The sequence below is a fragment of the Taudactylus pleione genome, unplaced genomic scaffold (genome assembly GCF_031769625.1).
Source record: "Taudactylus pleione unplaced genomic scaffold, aTauple2 ptg002844l, whole genome shotgun sequence".
NCBI classification, from domain to species: domain Eukaryota; kingdom Metazoa; phylum Chordata; class Amphibia; order Anura; family Myobatrachidae; genus Taudactylus; species Taudactylus pleione.
Window position 1 is genome coordinate 60473 of NW_028287217.1, and position 17202 is coordinate 77674.

General features: G+C 56.2%; 1 protein-coding gene across 1 annotated transcript in view; it reads right to left on the reverse strand.

The window, feature by feature from the left end:
* LOC148431115 (ras-associated and pleckstrin homology domains-containing protein 1-like) overlaps nt 1–17202 on the reverse strand; it is a 51272-nt gene that overhangs the window by 21875 nt on the left and 12195 nt on the right. Inside the window, exon 5 of the mRNA XM_088466328.1 lies at nt 2270–2335. Coding sequence (XP_088322454.1) covers nt 2270–2335 — 66 coding nt within the window. The remainder of the gene's footprint in view (nt 1–2269; nt 2336–17202) is intronic.

Here is a 17202-nt window from a genome sequence, read left to right on the forward strand (position 1 = left end):
GCTGATCTTATTACCAGGGAAGCTGGTGCTGGGGTAACACAGCGCTGATCTTATTACCAGGGAAGCTGGTGCTGGGGTAACACAGCGCTGATCTTATTACCAGGGAAGCTGGTGCTGGGGTAACACAGCGCTGATCTTATTACCAGGGAAGCTGGTGCGGGGGTAACACAGCGCTGATCTTATTACCAGGGAAGCTGGTGCGGGGGTAACACAGCGCTGATCTTATTACCAGGGAAGCTGGTGCTGGGGTAACACAGCGCTGATCTTATTACCAGGGAAGCTGGTGCTGGGGTAACACAGCGCTGATCTTATTACCAGGGAAGCTGGGGCTGGGGTAACACAGCGCTGATCTTATTACCAGGGAAGCTGGTGCTGGGGTAACACAGCGCTGATCTTATTACCAGGGAAGCTGGTGCTGGGGTAACACAGCGCTGATCTTATTACCAGGGAAGCTGGTGCTGGGGTAACACAGCGCTGATCTTATTACCAGGGAAGCTGGTGCTGGGGTAACACAGCGCTGATCTTATTACCAGGGAAGCTGGTGCTGGGGTAACACAGCGCTGATCTTATTACCAGGGAAGCTGGTGCCGGGGTAACACAGCGCTGATCTTATTACCAGGGAAGCTGGTGCGGGGGTAACACAGCGCTGATCTTATTACCAGGGAAGCTGGTGCGGGGGTAACACAGCGCTGATCTTATTACCAGGGAAGCTGGTGCTGGGGTAACACAGCGCTGATCTTATTACCAGGGAAGCTGGTGCTGGGGTAACACAGCGCTGATCTTATTACCAGGGAAGCTGGTGCTGGGGTAACACAGCGCTGATCTTATTACCAGGGAAGCTGGTGCTGGGGTAACACAGCGCTGATCTTATTACCAGGGAAGCTGGTGCTGGGGTAACACAGCGCTGATCTTATTACCAGGGAAGCTGGTGCTGGGGTAACACCGCGCTGATCTTATTACCAGGGAAGCTGGGGCTGGGGTAACACAGCGCTGATCTTATTACCAGGGAAGCTGGTGCTGGGGTAACACAGCGCTGATCTTATTACCAGGGAAGCTGGTGCCGGGGTAACACAGCGCTGATCTTATTACCAGGGAAGCTGGTGCCGGGGTAACACAGCGCTGATCTTATTACCAGGGAAGCTGGTGCTGGGGTAACACAGCGCTGATCTTATTACCAGGGAAGCTGGTGCTGGGGTAACACAGCGCTGATCTTATTACCAGGGAAGCTGGTGCTGGGGTAACACAGCGCTGATCTTATTACCAGGGAAGCTGGTGCTGGGGTAACACAGCGCTGATCTTATTACCAGGGAAGCTGGTGCTGGGGTAACACAGCGCTGATCTTATTACCAGGGAAGCTGGTGCTGGGGTAACACAGCGCTGATCTTATTACCAGGGAAGCTGGTGCTGGGGTAACACAGCGCTGATCTTATTACCAGGGAAGCTGGCGCTGGGGTAACACAGCGCTGATCTTATTACCAGGGAAGCTGGCGCTGGGGTAACACAGCGCTGATCTTATTACCAGGGAAGCTGGTGCTGGGGTAACACAGCGCTGATCTTATTACCAGGGAAGCTGGTGCTGGGGTAACACAGCGCTGATCTTATTACCAGGGAAGCTGGTGCTGGGGTAACACAGCGCTGATCTTATTACCAGGGAAGCTGGTGCTGGGGTAACACAGCGCTGATCTTATTACCAGGGAAGCTGGCGCTGGGGTAACACAGCGCTGATCTTATTACCAGGGAAGCTGGCGCTGGGGTAACACAGCGCTGATCTTATTACCAGGGAAGCTGGTGCTGGGGTAACACAGCGCTGATCTTATTACCAGGGAAGGAGACGTCAGGATAGAGAAATCCAAGTCAGGGCTCAGATGATAACTGCGAGGCGTGTGGGGGGTATATAGGGGGACGGGGCAATGATTTGGGTTATTAGTAGGTACCCTGTATTGAATAATGAAAGGCGTAGATGGAGTAGGAGAAGATGGGGCGAGAGGGTGTGGAGTGGGGGTGATGACGACAGGTTGAGATATAGAGTATCTGTGATATAGGGAGCAATGGCCGCTGTACAATAAATGTGATATAGGGAGCAATGGCCGCTGTACAATAAATGTGATATAGGGAGCAATGGCCGCTGTACAATAAATGTGATATAGGGAGCAATGGCCGCTGTACAATAAATGTCATATTAATACACTGATCATTCTATAAGTGACATATAGCAAGGCGCATTGCTGAGGGGGTGACGTCATTCCTATAATATGACATCAGAACTCACCTCTAACAACACTTCTTTATTGCGGTCGGCCATCTCAGAAGTCTCCTTTCTTCCCAGCAGGTAGTTCTGCAACAGAACAGTAATTATTAGCCAACCGGGGAGGACTCAGGTGTACGGACGTGAGACGCTCGTATTACAGAGGCCAGAGCCGCGCACACGTACAACGGGCTCTACGTCTGTGCGCAGCATTATTCCGAGTCACCTTCGCGCTATACTGTGTGTGTACAAGGAACAGGTAACAGCAGTCTTCCGCCACTATGTACATATGTAACGGCTCCATATATAACGTGCTATAAGGCTGCCGCGTCACAGAAGCTCTATCGGACGCATTCCTTCTATCCGTTTCCTTTATTCCCCGAGATGTTACACTGCGCTGTGTGTATACGGGATAAGCTGCCCATCCTGATATTATGTGTGTACTGTCTATACCGATTATTTCTCATTTACACCAGTGTGAAGACATAAAAGCGCAGACCCCTCAGTGACGCAGCGTCTTCTCAGGATCTGATCTTTATCGTGTCCTGTCCTGGTTACATTATGGAAGCACATAAGGTTGTGATAGATGTAACGAATAAATCAGGTACGGTATAAAAAAAATTGACAGTCGATAGCCAAATGGTCAACATGCAATAGGTCAACAGAGACATAAGGTCAATAGGGTTAAAACCGACGACAGGGTAAAAAGGTCGACACAAATGGTCAACATTTTTTTTTTATTTAACCCCAACCCTCCCCTTATTGCCTAACCCTAACTCTCCCCCTAGTGCCAAACTCTGACTCTTTCCATAGTGCCTAATCCGAAGCCTCTCCCTAGTGCCTAATCCGAAGCCTCTCCCTAGTGCCTAATCCTAATTCTCTCCCTAGTACCTAACCCTAACTCTCCCTCTAGTGCCTAACCCTAACTCTCCCCCTAGTGCCTAACCCTAAATCACCCCCTAATGCCTAATCCTAACTCTCCCCATAGTGCCTAACCCTAACTCTACCCATAGTGCCTAACCCTAACTCTCTCCATATTGCCTAACCCTAACTCTCTCCATATTGCCTAACCCTAACTCTCCCACTAGTGCCTAACCCTAACTCTCCCCCTAGTGCCTAACCCTAACTCTCCCCCTAGTACCTAACCCTAACTCTCCCCCTAGTACCTAACCCTAACCCTCTCCATAGTGCCTAACACTCTCCATAGTGCTTAACCCTCGCCATAGTGCCTAACCCTAACACTCTCCATAATGCCTAACCCTCTCCCTAGTGCCTAACCCTAACTCTCTCAATAGTGCCTAACCCTAACTCTCTCCCTAGTGCCTAAACCTAACTCTCCCTCTAGTGCCTAACCCTAACTCTCCCCCTAGTGCCTAACCCTAACTCTCCCCCTACTGCCTAACCCTAACCCTCTCCATAGTGCCTAACCCTCTCCATAGTGCCTAACCCTCTCCATAGTGCCTAACCCTAACCCTCTCCATAGTGCTAACCATAACCCTCTCCCTAGTGCCTAACCCTAACACTCTCCCTAATGCCTAATCCTAACCCTCTCCCAAGTGCCTAACCCTAACTCTCTCCCTAGTGCTTAACCCTAACTCTTACCCTAATGCCTAATTCTAACTCTCCCCACAGTACCTAACCCTAACTCTCCGCTTAGTGCCTAACCCTAACTCTCTCACAAGTGCCTAACCCTAACTCTCTCCATAGTGCCTAACCCTAACTCTCCCCCTAGTGCCTAACCCTAAAACTCCCTCTAGTGCCTAACCCTAACTCCCCCCCTAGTGCCTAACCCTAACTCCCCCCCTAGTGCCTAACCCTAACTCTCTCCCTAGTGCCGGACCCTAACTCTCTCCCTAGTGCCGGACCCCAACTCTCTCTCTAGTGCCTAACCCCAACTCTTCCCCTATTGCATAACCCTATCTCTCAACCTATTGCTTAACCCTAACTCTCTCCATATTGCCTAACACTAACTTTTCTCCATAGTGCCTAACCCTAACTCTCTCCATAGTGCCTAACCCTAACTCTCTCCCTAGTGCCGGACCCTAACTCTCTCCCTAGTGCCGGACCCTAACTCTCTCTCTAGTGCCTAACCCCAACTCTTCCCCTATTGCATAACCCTATCTCGCAACCTATTGCTTAACCCTAACTCTCTCCATATTGCCTAAAACTAACTCTTCCCCTAGTGCCCAACCCTAACTCTCTCCATATTGCCTAACCCTAACTCTCCCCATAGTGCCTAACCCACTCCCCCATAGTGCCTAACCCTCTCCCCCTAGTGCCTAACCCACTCCCCCTAATGCCTAACACTCTTTTCCTAGTGCCTAACCCTAACTCTCCCCATAGTGCCTAACCCCAACTCTTCCCCTATTGCATAACCCTATCTCGCAACCTATTGCTTAACCCTAACTCTCTCCATATTGCCTAAAACTAACTCTTCCCCTAGTGCCCAACCCTAACTCTCTCCATATTGCCTAACCCTAACTCTCCCCATAGTGCCTAACCCACTCCCCCATAGTGCCTAACCCTCTCCCCCTAGTGCCTAACCCACTCCCCCTAATGCCTAACACTCTTTTCCTAGTGCCTAACCCTAACTCTCCCCATAGTGCCTAACCCTAACTCTCTCCATAGTGCATAACCCTAACTCTCCCCCTAGTGCCTAACCCTAACTCTCCCCCTAGTGCCTAACCCTAACTCTTCCCCTAGTGCCTAACCCTAACTCTTCCCCTAGTGCCTAACCCTAACTCTTCCCCTAGTGCCTAACCCTAACTCTTCCCCTAGTGCCTAACCCTAACTCTTCCCCTAGTGCCTAACCCTAACTCTTCCCCTAGTGCCTAACCCTAACTCTTCCCCTAGTGCCTAACCCTAACTCTTCCCCTAGTGCCTAACCCTAACTCTCCCCCTAGTGCCTAACCCTCTCCCCCTAGTGCCTAACCCTAACTCTTTTCCTAGTGCCTAACCCTAACTATCCCCCTAGTGCCTAACCCTAACTCTTTTCCTAGTGCCTAACCCTAACTCTCTCCATAGTGCCTAACCCTCCCCTATTGCCTAAACCTAACCTCCCCCTAGTGCCCAACCCCAACTCTCCCATAGTGCCTAACCCTAACTCTCCCCATAGTGCCTAACCCTAACTCTTTTCCTAGTGCCTAACCGTAACTCTCCCCATAGTGCCTAACCCTAACTCTTTTCCTAATGCCTAACCCTAACTCTCCCTCTAGTGCCTAACCCTAACTCTTTTCCTAGTGCCTAACCCTAACTCTCCCCCTAGTGCCTAACCCTAACTCTCCCCCTAGTGCCTAACCCTAACTCTCCCCCTAGTGCCTAACCCTAACTCTTTTCCTAGTGCCTAACCCCAACTCTCCCCCTAGTGCCTAACCCTAACTCTCCCCCTAGTGCCTAACCCTGACTCTCCCCATAGTGCCTAACCCTAACTCTCCCCCTAGTGCCTAACCCTAACTCTTTTCCTAGTGCCTAACCCCAACTCTCCCCCTAGTGCCTAACCCTAACTCTCCCCCTAGTGCCTAACCCTAACTCTTTTCCTAGTGCCTAACCCTAACTCTCCCCCTAGTGCCTAACCCTAACTCTTTTCCTAGTGCCTAACCCTAACTCTCCCCCTAGTGCCTAACCCTAACTCTCCCCCTAGTGCCTAACCCTAACTCTCCCCCTAGTGCCTAACCCTAACTCTTTTCCTAGTGCCTAACCCCAACTCTCCCCCTAGTGCCTAACCCTAACTCTCCCCCTAGTGCCTAACCCTAACTCTCCCCCTAGTGCCTAACCCTAACTCTCCCCCTAGTGCCTAACCCTAACTCTCCCCCTAGTGCCTAACCCTAACTCTCCCCCTAGTGCCTAACCCTAACTCTTTTCCTAGTGCCTAACCCCAACTCTCCCCCTAGTGCCTAACCCTAACTCTCCCCCTAGTGCCTAACCCTGACTCTCCCCATAGTGCCTAACCCTAACTCTTCCCCTATTGCCTAACCCCAACTCTTTTCCTAGTGTCTAACCCTAACCGTCCCCTCCAGCAGCCTAACCCTCTCCCTAGTGCCTAACCCCAACTCTCTCCATAGTGCCTAACCCTAACTATTTTCCTAGTGTCTAACCCTAACCGTCCCCTCCAGCAGCCTAACCCTAACCCTCCCCCTAGTGCCTAACCCTAACCGTCCCCTCCAGCAGCCTGACCCTAACCCTCCCCCTAGTGCCTAACCCTAACCGTCCCCTCCAGCAGCCTAACCCTAACCCTCTCCCTAGTGCCTAACCCCAACTCTCTCCATAGTGCCTAACCCTAACTATTTTCCTAGTGTCTAACCCTAACCATCCCCTCCAGCAGCCTAACCCTAACCCTCCCCCTAGTGCCTAACCCTAACGGTCCCCTCCAGCACCCTGACCCTAACCCTCCCCCTAGTGCCTAACCCTAACTCTTTTCCTAGTGCCTAACCCTGACTCTCCCCATAGTGCCTAACCCTAACTCTTCCCCTATTGCCTAACCCCAACTCTCTCCATAGTGCCTAACCCTAACTCTTTTCCTAGTGTCTAACCCTAACCGTCTCTTCCAGCAGCCTAACCCTAACCCTCTCCCTAATGCCTAACCCCAACTCTCTCCATAGTGCCTAACCCTAACTCTTTTCCTAGTGTCTAACCCTAACCGTCCCCTCCAGCAGCCTAACCCTAACCCTCCCCCTAGTGCCTAACCCTAACCGTCTCCTCCAGCAGCCTAACCCTCTCCCTAGTGCCTAACCCCAACTCTCTCCATAGTGCCTAACCCTAACTCTCTCCATAGTGCCTAACCCCAACTCTCTCCATAGTGCCTAACCCTAACTCTTTTCCTAGTGTCTAACCCTAACCGTCCCCTCCAGCAGCCTAACCCTAACCCTCCCCCTAGTGCCTAACCCTAACCGTCTCCTCCAGCAGCCTAACCCTCTCCCTAGTGCCTAACCCCAACTCTCTCCATAGTGCCTAACCCTAACTCTTTTCCTAGTGCCTAACCCTAACCGTCCCCTCCAGCAGCCTGACCCTAACCCTCCCCCTAGTGCCTAACCCTAACCGTCTCCTCCAGCAGCCTAACCCTCTCCCTAGTGCCTAACCCCAACTCTCTCCATAGTGCCTAACCATAACTCTTTTCCTAGTGCCTAACCCTAACCGTCCCCTCCAGCAGCCTGACCCTAACCCTCCCCCTAGTGCCTAACCCTAACCTTCTCCTCCAGCAGCCTAACCCTCTCCCTAGTGCCTAACCCCAACTCTCTCCATAGTGCCTAACCCTAACTCTTTTCCTAGTGCCTAACCCTAACCGTCCCCTCCAGCAGCCTGACCCTAACCCTCCCCCTAGTGCCTAACCCTAACAGTCTCCTCCAGCAGCCTAACCCTAACCCTCTCCCTAGTGCCTAACCCCAACTCTCTCCATAGTGCCTAACCCCAACTCTCTCCATAGTGCCTAACCCCAACTCTCTCCATAGTGCCTAACCCTAACTCTTTTCCTAGTGCCTAACCCTAACCGTCCCCTCCAGCAGCCTGACCCTAACCCTCCCCCTAGTGCCTAACCCTAACCGTCTCCTCCAGCAGCCTAACCCTCTCCCTAGTGCCTAACCCCAACTCTCTCCATAGTGCCTAACCCTAACTCTTTTCCTAGTGCCTAACCCTAACCGTCCCCTCCAGCAGCCTGACCCTAACCTTCCCCCTAGTGCCTAACCCTAACCGTCTCCTCCAGCAGCCTAACCCTCTCCCTAGTGCCTAACCCCAACTGTCTCCATAGTGCCTAACCCTAACTCTTTTCCTAGTGCCTAACCCTAACCGTCCCCTCCAGCAGCCTGACCCTAACCCTCCCCCTAGTGCCTAACCCTAACCGTCCCCTCCAGCAGCCTGACCCTAACCCTCCCCCTAGTGCCTAACCCTAATCGTCCCCTCCAGCAGCCTGACCCTAACCCTCCCCCTAGTGCCTAACCCTAACCCTCCCCCTAGTGTCTAACCCTAACCGTCCCCTCCAGCAGCCTAACCCTAACCCTCTCCCTAGTGCCTAACCCCAACTCTCTCATAGTGCCTAACCCTAACTCTTTTCCTAGTGTCTAACCCTAACCGTCCCCTCCAGCAGCCTAACCCTAACCCTCCCCCTAGTGCCTAACCCTAACCGTCCCCTCCAGCAGCCTAACCCTAACCCTCCCCCTAGTGCCTAACCCTAACCGTCCCCTCCAGCAGCCTAACCCTCCCCCTAGTGCCAAACCCTAACCGTCCCCTCCAGCAGCCTAACCCTAACCCTCCCCCTAGTGCCTAACCCTAACCGTCCCCTCCAGCAGCCTAACCCTAACCCTCCCCCTAGTGCCTAACCCTAACCGTCCCCTCCAGCAGCCTAACCCTCCCCCTAGTGCCTAACCCTAACCGTCCCCTCCAGCAGCCTAACCCTAACCCTCCCCCTAGTGCCTAACCCTAACCGTCCCCTCCAGCAGCCTAACCCTAACCCTCCACCTAGTGCCTAACCCTAACCGTCCCCTCCAGCAGCCTAACCCTAACCCTCCCCCTAGTGCCTAACCCTAACCGTCCCCTCCAGCAGCCTAACCCTAACCCTCCCCCTAGTGCCTAACCCTAACCGTCCCCTCCAGCAGCCTAACCCTAACCCTCCCCCTAGTGCCTAACCCTAACCGTCCCCTCCAGCAGCCTAACCCTAACCCTCCCCCTAGTGCCTAACCCTAACCGTCCCCTCCAGCAGCCTAACCCTAACCCTCCCCCTAGTGCCTAACCCTAACCGTCCCCTCCAGCAGCCTAACCCTAACCCTCCCCCTAGTGCCTAACCCTAACCGTCCCCTCCAGCAGCCTAACCCTAACCCTCCCCCTAGTGCCTAACCCTAACCGTCCCCTCCAGCAGCCTAACCCTAACCCTCCCCCTAGTGCCTAACCCTAACCGTCCCCTCCAGCAGCCTAACCCTAACCCTCTCCCTAGTGCCTAACCCCAACTCTCTCCATAGTGCCTAACCCTAACTCTTTTCCTAGTGCCTAACCCTAACCGTCCCCTCCAGCAGCCTGACCCTAACCCTCCCCCTAGTGCCTAACCCTAACCGTCTCCTCCAGCAGCCTAACCCTCTCCCTAGTGCCTAACCCCAACTCTCTCCATAGTGCCTAACCCTAACTCTTTTCCTAGTGTCTAACCCTAACCGTCCCCTCCAGCAGCCTAACCCTCCCCTAGTGCCTAACCCTAACCGTCTCCTCCAGCAGCCTAACCCTCTCCCTAGTGCCTAACCCCAACTCTCTCCATAGTGCCTAACCCTAACTCTTTTCCTAGTGCCTAACCCTAACCGTCCCCTCCAGCAGCCTGACCCTAACCCTCCCCCTAGTGCCTAACCCTAACCTTCTCCTCCAGCAGCCTAACCCTCTCCCTAGTGCCTAACCCCAACTCTCTCCATAGTGCCTAACCCTAACTCTTTTCCTAGTGCCTAACCCTAACCGTCTCCTCCAGCAGCCTAACCCTCTCCCTAGTGCCTAACCCCAACTCTCTCCATAGTGCCTAACCCTAACTCTTTTCCTAGTGCCTAACCCTAACCGTCCCCTCCAGCAGTCTGACCCTAACCCTCCCCCTAGTGCCTAACCCTAACCGTCTCCTCCAGCAGCCTAACCCTCTCCCTAGTGCCTAACCCCAACTCTCTCCATAGTGCCAAACCCTAACTCTTTTCCTAGTGTCTAACCCTAACCGTCCCCTCCAGCAGCCTAACCCTCCCCCTAGTGCCTAACCCCAACTCTCTCCATAGTGCCTAACCCTAACTCTTTTCCTAGTGCCTAACCCTAACCGTCCCCTCCAGCAGCCTGACCCTAACCCTCCCCCTAGTGCCTAACCCTAACAGTCTCCTCCAGCAGCCTAACCCTAACCCTCTCCCTAGTGCCTAACCCCAACTCTCTCCATAGTGCCTAACCCCAACTCTCTCCATAGTGCCTAACCCCAACTCTCTCCATAGTGCCTAACCCTAACTCTTTTCCTAGTGCCTAACCGTCCCCTCCAGCAGCCTGACCCTAACCCTCCCCCTAGTGCCTAACCCTAACCGTCTCCTCCAGCAGCCTAACCCTCTCCCTAGTGCCTAACCCCAACTCTCTCCATAGTGCCTAACCCTAACTCTTTTCCTAGTGCCTAACCCTAACCGTCCCCTCCAGCAGCCTGACCCTAACCTTCCCCCTAGTGCCTAACCCTAACCGTCTCCTCCAGCAGCCTAACCCTCTCCCTAGTGCCTAACCCCAACTGTCTCCATAGTGCCTAACCCTAACTCTTTTCCTAGTGCCTAACCCTAACCGTCCCCTCCAGCAGCCTGACCCTAACCCTCCCCTAGTGCCTAACCCTAACCGTCCCCTCCAGCAGCCTGACCCTAACCCTCCCCCTAGTGCCTAACCCTAACCCTCCCCCTAGTGTCTAACCCTAACCGTCCCCTCCAGCAGCCTAACCCTAACCCTCTCCCTAGTGCCTAACCCCAACTCTCTCATAGTGCCTAACCCTAACTCTTTTCCTAGTGCCTAACCCTAACCGTCCCCTCCAGCAGCCTGACCCTAACCCTCCCCCTAGTGCCTAACCCTAACAGTCTCCTCCAGCAGCCTAACCCTAACCCTCCCCCTAGTGCCTAACCCTAACCGTCCCCTCCAGCAGCCTAACCCTCCCCCTAGTGCCTAACCCTAACCGTCCCCTCCAGCAGCCTAACCCTAACCCTCCCCCTAGTGCCTAACCCTAACCGTCCCCTCCAGCAGCCTAACCCTAACCCTCCCCCTAGTGCCTAACCCTAACCGTCCCCTCCAGCAGCCTAACCCTAACCCTCCCCCTAGTGCCTAACCCTAACCGTCCCCTCCAGCAGCCTAACCCTAACCCTCCCCCTTGTGCCTAACCCTAACCGTCCCCTCCAGCAGCCTAACCCTAACCCTCCCCCTAGTGCCTAACCCTAACCGTCCCCTCCAGCAGCCTAACCCTAACCCTCCCCCTAGTGCCTAACCCTAACCGTCCCCTCCAGCAGCCTAACCCTAACCCTCCCCCTAGTGCCTAACCCTAACCGTCCCCTCCAGCAGCCTAACCCTAACCCTCCCCCTAGTGCCTAACCCTAACCGTCCCCTCCAGCAGCCTAACCCTAACCCTCCCCCTAGTGCCTAACCCTAACCGTCCCCTCCAGCAGCCTAACCCTAACCCTCCCCCTAGTGCCTAACCCTAACCGTCCCCTCCAGCAGCCTAACCCTAACCCTCTCCCTAGTGCCTAACCCCAACTCTCTCCATAGTGCCTAACCCTAACTCTTTTCCTAGTGCCTAACCCTAACCGTCCCCTCCAGCAGCCTGACCCTAACCCTCCCCCTAGTGCCTAACCCTAACCGTCTCCTCCAGCAGCCTAACCCTCTCCCTAGTGCCTAACCCCAACTCTCTCCATAGTGCCTAACCCTAACTCTTTTCCTAGTGTCTAACCCTAACCGTCCCCTCCAGCAGCCTAACCCTACCCCTAGTGCCTAACCCTAACCGTCTCCTCCAGCAGCCTAACCCTCTCCCTAGTGCCTAACCCCAACTCTCTCCATGGTGCCTAACCCTAACTCTTTTCCTAGTGCCTAACCCTAACCGTCCCCTCCAGCAGCCTGACCCTAACCCTCCCCCTAGTGCCTAACCCTAACAGTCTCCTCCAGCAGCCTAACCCTAACCCTCTCCCTAGTGCCTAACCCCAACTCTCTCCATAGTGCCTAACCCCAACTCTCTCCATAGTGCCTAACCCCAACTCTCTCCATAGTGCCTAACCCTAACTCTTTTCCTAGTGCCTAACCCTAACCGTCCCCTCCAGCAGCCTGACCCTAACCCTCCCCCTAGTGCCTAACCCTAACCGTCTCCTCCAGCAGCCTAACCCTCTCCCTAGTGCCTAACCCCAACTCTCTCCATAGTGCCTAACCCTAACTCTTTTCCTAGTGCCTAACCCTAACCGTCCCCTCCAGCAGCCTGACCCTAACCCTCCCCCTAGTGCCTAACCCTAACCGTCCCCTCCAGCAGCCTGACCCTAACCCTCCCCCTAGTGCCTAACCCTAACCCTCCCCCTAGTGTCTAACCCTAACCGTCCCCTCCAGCAGCCTAACCCTAACCCTCTCCCTAGTGCCTAACCCCAACTCTCTCATAGTGCCTAACCCTAACTCTTTTCCTAGTGTCTAACCCTAACCGTCCCCTCCAGCAGCCTAACCCTAACCCTCCCCCTAGTGCCTAACCCTAACTGTCCCCTCCAGCAGCCTAACCCTAACCCTCCCCCTAGTGCCTAACTCTAACCGTCCCCTCCAGCAGCCTAACCCTAACCCTCCCCCTAGTGCCTAACCCTAACCGTCCCCTCCAGCAGCCTAACCCTCCCCCTAGTGCCTAACCCTAACCATCCCCTCCAGCAGCCTAACCCTATCCCTCCTCCTAGTGCCTAACCCTAACCGTCCCCTCCAGCAGCCTAACCCTAACCCTCCCCCTAGTGCCTAACCCTAACCGTCCCCTCCAGCAGCCTAACCCTAACCCTCCCCCTAGTGCCTAACCCTAACCGTCCCCTCCAGCAGCCTAACCCTAACCCTCCCCCTAGTGCCTAACCCTAACCGTCCCCTCCAGCAGCCTAACCCTAACCCTCCCCCTAGTGCCTAACCCTAACCGTCCCCTCCAGCAGCCTAACCCTAACCCTCTCCCTAGTGCCTAACCCTAACCGTCCCCTCCAGCAGCCTAACCCTAACCCTCCCCCTAGTGCCTAACCCTAACCGTCCCCTCCAGCAGCCTAACCCTAACCCTCCCCCTAGTGCCTAACCCTAACCGTCCCCTCCAGCAGCCTAACCCTAACCCTCCCCCTAGTGCCTAACCCTAACCGTCCCCTCCAGCAGCCTAACCCTAACCCTCCCCCTAGTGCCTAACCCTAACCCTCCCCTCCAGCAGCCTAACCCTAACCCTCCCCCTAGTGCCTAACCCTAACCCTCCCCCTAGTGCCTAACCCTAACCGTCCCCTCCAGCAGCCTAACCCTAACCCTCCCCCTAGTGCCTAACCCTAACCGTCCCCTCCAGCAGCCTAACCCTAACCCTCCCCCTAGTGCCTAACCCTAACCGTCCCCTCCAGCAGCCTAACCCTAACCCTCCCCCTAGTGCCTAACCCTAACCGTCCCCTCCAGCAGCCTAACCCTAACCCTCCCCCTAGTGCCTAACCCTAACCGATCCCTCCAGCAGCCTAACCCTAACCCTCCCCCTAGTGCCTAACCCTAACCGTCCCCTCCAGCAGCCTAACCCTAACCCTCCCCCTAGTGCCTAACCCTAACCGTCCCCTCCAGCAGCCTAACCCTAACCCTCCCCCTAGTGCCTAACCCTAACCGTCCCCTCCAGCAGCCTAACCCTAACCCTCCCCCTAGTGCCTAACCCTAACCGTCCCCTCCAGCAGCCTAACCCTAACCCTCCCCCTAGTGCCTAACCCTAACCGTCCCCTCCAGCAGCCTAACCCTAACCCTCCCCCTAGTGCCTAACCCTAACCGTCCCCTCCAGCAGCCTAACCCTAACCCTCCCCCTAGTGCCTAACCCTAACCGTCCCCTCCAGCAGCCTAACCCTAACCCTCCCCCTAGTGCCTAACCCTAACCGTCCCCTCCAGCAGCCTAACCCTAACCCTCCCCCTAGTGCCTAACCCTAACCGTCCCCTCCAGCAGCCTAACCCTAACCCTCCCCCTAGTGCCTAACCCTAACCGTCCCCTCCAGCAGCCTAACCCTAACCCTCCCCCTAGTGCCTAACCCTAACCGTCCCCTCCAGCAGCCTAACCCTAACCCTCCCCCTAGTGCCTAACCCTAACCGTCCCCTCCAGCAGCCTAACCCTAACCCTCCCCCTAGTGCCTAACCCTAACCGTCCCCTCCAGCAGCCTAACCCTAACCCTCCCCCTAGTGCCTAACCCTAACCGTCCCCTCCAGCAGCCTAACCCTAACCCTCCCCCTAGTGCCTAACCCTAACCGTCCCCTCCAGCAGCCTAACCCTAACCCTCCCCCTAGTGCCTAACCCTAACCGTCCCCTCCAGCAGCCTAACCCTAACCCTCCCCCTAGTGCCTAACCCTAACCGTCCCCTCCAGCAGCCTAACCCTAACCCTCCCCCTAGTGCCTAACCCTAACCGTCCCCTCCAGCAGCCTAACCCTAACCCTCCCCCTAGTGCCTAACCCTAACCGTCCCCTCCAGCAGCCTAACCCTAACCCTCCCCCTAGTGCCTAACCCTAACCGTCCCCTCCAGCAGCCTAACCCTAACCCTCCCCCTAGTGCCTAACCCTAACCGTCCCCTCCAGCAGCCTAACCCTAACCCTCCCCCTAGTGCCTAACCCTAACCGTCCCCTCCAGCAGCCTAACCCTAACCCTCCCCCTAGTGCCTAACCCTAACCGTCCCCTCCAGCAGCCTAACCCTAACCCTCCCCCTAGTGCCTAACCCTAACCGTCCCCTCCAGCAGCCTAACCCTAACCCTCCCCCTAGTGCCTAACCCTAACCGTCCCCTCCAGCAGCCTAACCCTAACCCTCCCCCTAGTGCCTAACCCTAACCGTCCCCTCCAGCAGCCTAACCCTAACCCTCCCCCTAGTGCCTAACCCTAACCGTCCCCTCCAGCAGCCTAACCCTAACCCTCCCCCTAGTGCCTAACCCTAACCGTCCCCTCCAGCAGCCTAACCCTAACCCTCCCCCTAGTGCCTAACCCTAACCGTCCCCTCCAGCAGCCTAACCCTAACCCTCCCCCTAGTGCCTAACCCTAACCGTCCCCTCCAGCAGCCTAACCCTAACCCTCCCCCTAGTGCCTAACCCTAACCGTCCCCTCCAGCAGCCTAACCCTAACCCTCCCCCTAGTGCCTAACCCTAACCGTCCCCTCCAGCAGCCTAACCCTAACCCTCCCCCTAGTGCCTAACCCTAACCGTCCCCTCCAGCAGCCTAACCCTAACCCTCCCCCTAGTGCCTAACCCTAACCGTCCCCTCCAGCAGCCTAACCCTAACCCTCCCCCTAGTGCCTAACCCTAACCGTCCCCTCCAGCAGCCTAACCCTAACGCTCCCCCTAGTGCCTAACCCTAACCGTCCCCTCCAGCAGCCTAACCCTAACCCTCTCCCTAGTGCCTAACCCTAACCGTCCCCTCCAGCAGCCTAACCCTAACCCTCCCCCTAGTGCCTAACCCTAACCGTCCCCTCCAGCAGCCTAACCCTAACCCTCCCCCTAGTGCCTAACCCTAACCGTCCCCTCCAGCAGCCTAACCCTAACCCTCCCCCTAGTGCCTAACCCTAACCGTCCCCTCCAGCAGCCTAACCCTAACCCTCCCCCTAGTGCCTAACCCTAACCGTCCCCTCCAGCAGCCTAACCCTAACCCTCCCCCTAGTGCCTAACCCTAACCGTCCCCTCCAGCAGCCTAACCCTAACCCTCCCCCTAGTGCCTAACCCTAACCGTCCCCTCCAGCAGCCTAACCCTAACCCTCCCCCTAGTGCCTAACCCTAACCGTCCCCTCCAGCAGCCTAACCCTAACCCTCCCCCTAGTGCCTAACCCTAACCGTCCCCTCCAGCAGCCTGACCCTAACCCTCCCCCTAGTGCCTAACCCTAACCGTCCCCTCCAGCAGCCTGACCCTAACCCTCCCCCTAGTGCCTAACCCTAACCGTCCCCTCCAGCAGCCTGACCCTAACCCTCCCCCTAGTGCCTAACCCTAACCGTCCCCTCCAGCAGCCTGACCCTAACCCTCCCCCTAGTGCCTAACCCTAACCGTCCCCTCCAGCAGCCTGACCCTAACCCTCCCCCTAGTGCCTAACCCTAACCGTCCCCTCCAGCAGCCTAACCCTAACCCTCCCCCTAGTGCCTAACCCTAACCGTCCCCTCCAGCAGCCTAACCCTAACCCTCCCCCTAGTGCCTAACCCTAACCGTCCCCTCCAGCAGCCTAACCCTAACCCTCTCCCTAGTGCCTAACCCTAACCGTCCCCTCCAGCAGCCTAACCCTAACCCTCCCCCTAGTGCCTAACCCTAACCGTCCCCTCCAGCAGCCTAACCCTAACCCTCCCCCTAGTGCCTAACCCTAACCGTCCCCTCCAGCAGCCTAACCCTAACCCTCCCCCTAGTGCCTAACCCTAACCGTCCCCTCCAGCAGCCTAACCCTAACCCTCCCCCTAGTGCCTAACCCTAACCGTCCCCTCCAGCAGCCTAACCCTAACCCTCCCCCTAGTGCCTAACCCTAACCGTCCCCTCCAGCAGCCTAACCCTAACCCTCCCCCTAGTGCCTAACCCTAACCGTCCCCTCCAGCAGCCTAACCCTAACCCTCCCCCTAGTGCCTAACCCTAACCGTCCCCTCCAGCAGCCTAACCCTAACCCTCCCCCTAGTGCCTAACCCTAACCGTCCCCTCCAGCAGCCTAACCCTAACCCTCCCCCTAGTGCCTAACCCTAACCGTCCCCTCCAGCAGCCTAACCCTAACCCTCCCCCTAGTGCCTAACCCTAACCGTCCCCTCCAGCAGCCTGACCCTAACCCTCCCCCTAGTGCCTAACCCTAACCGTCCCCTCCAGCAGCCTAACCCTAACCCTCCCCCTAGTGCCTAACCCTAACCGTCCCCTCCAGCAGCCTAACCCTAACCCTCCCCCTAGTGCCTAACCCTAACCGTCCCCTCCAGCAGCCTAACCCTAACCCTCCCCCTAGTGCCTAACCCTAACCGTCCCCTCCAGCAGCCTAACCCTAACCCTCCCCCTAGTGCCTAACCCTAACCGTCCCCTCCAGCAGCCTAACCCTAACCCTCCCCCTAGTGCCTAACCCTAACCGTCCCCTCCAGCAGCCTAACCCTAACCCTCCCCCTAGTGCCTAACCCTAACCGTCCCCTCCAGCAGCCTAACCCTAACCCTCCCCCTAGTGCCTAACCCTAACCGTCCCCTCCAGCAGCCTAACCCTAACCCTCCCCCTAGTGCCTAACCCTAACCATCCCCTCCAGCAGCCTAACCCTAACCCTCCCCCTAGTGCCTAACCCTAACCGTCCCCTCCAGCAGCCTAACCCTAAC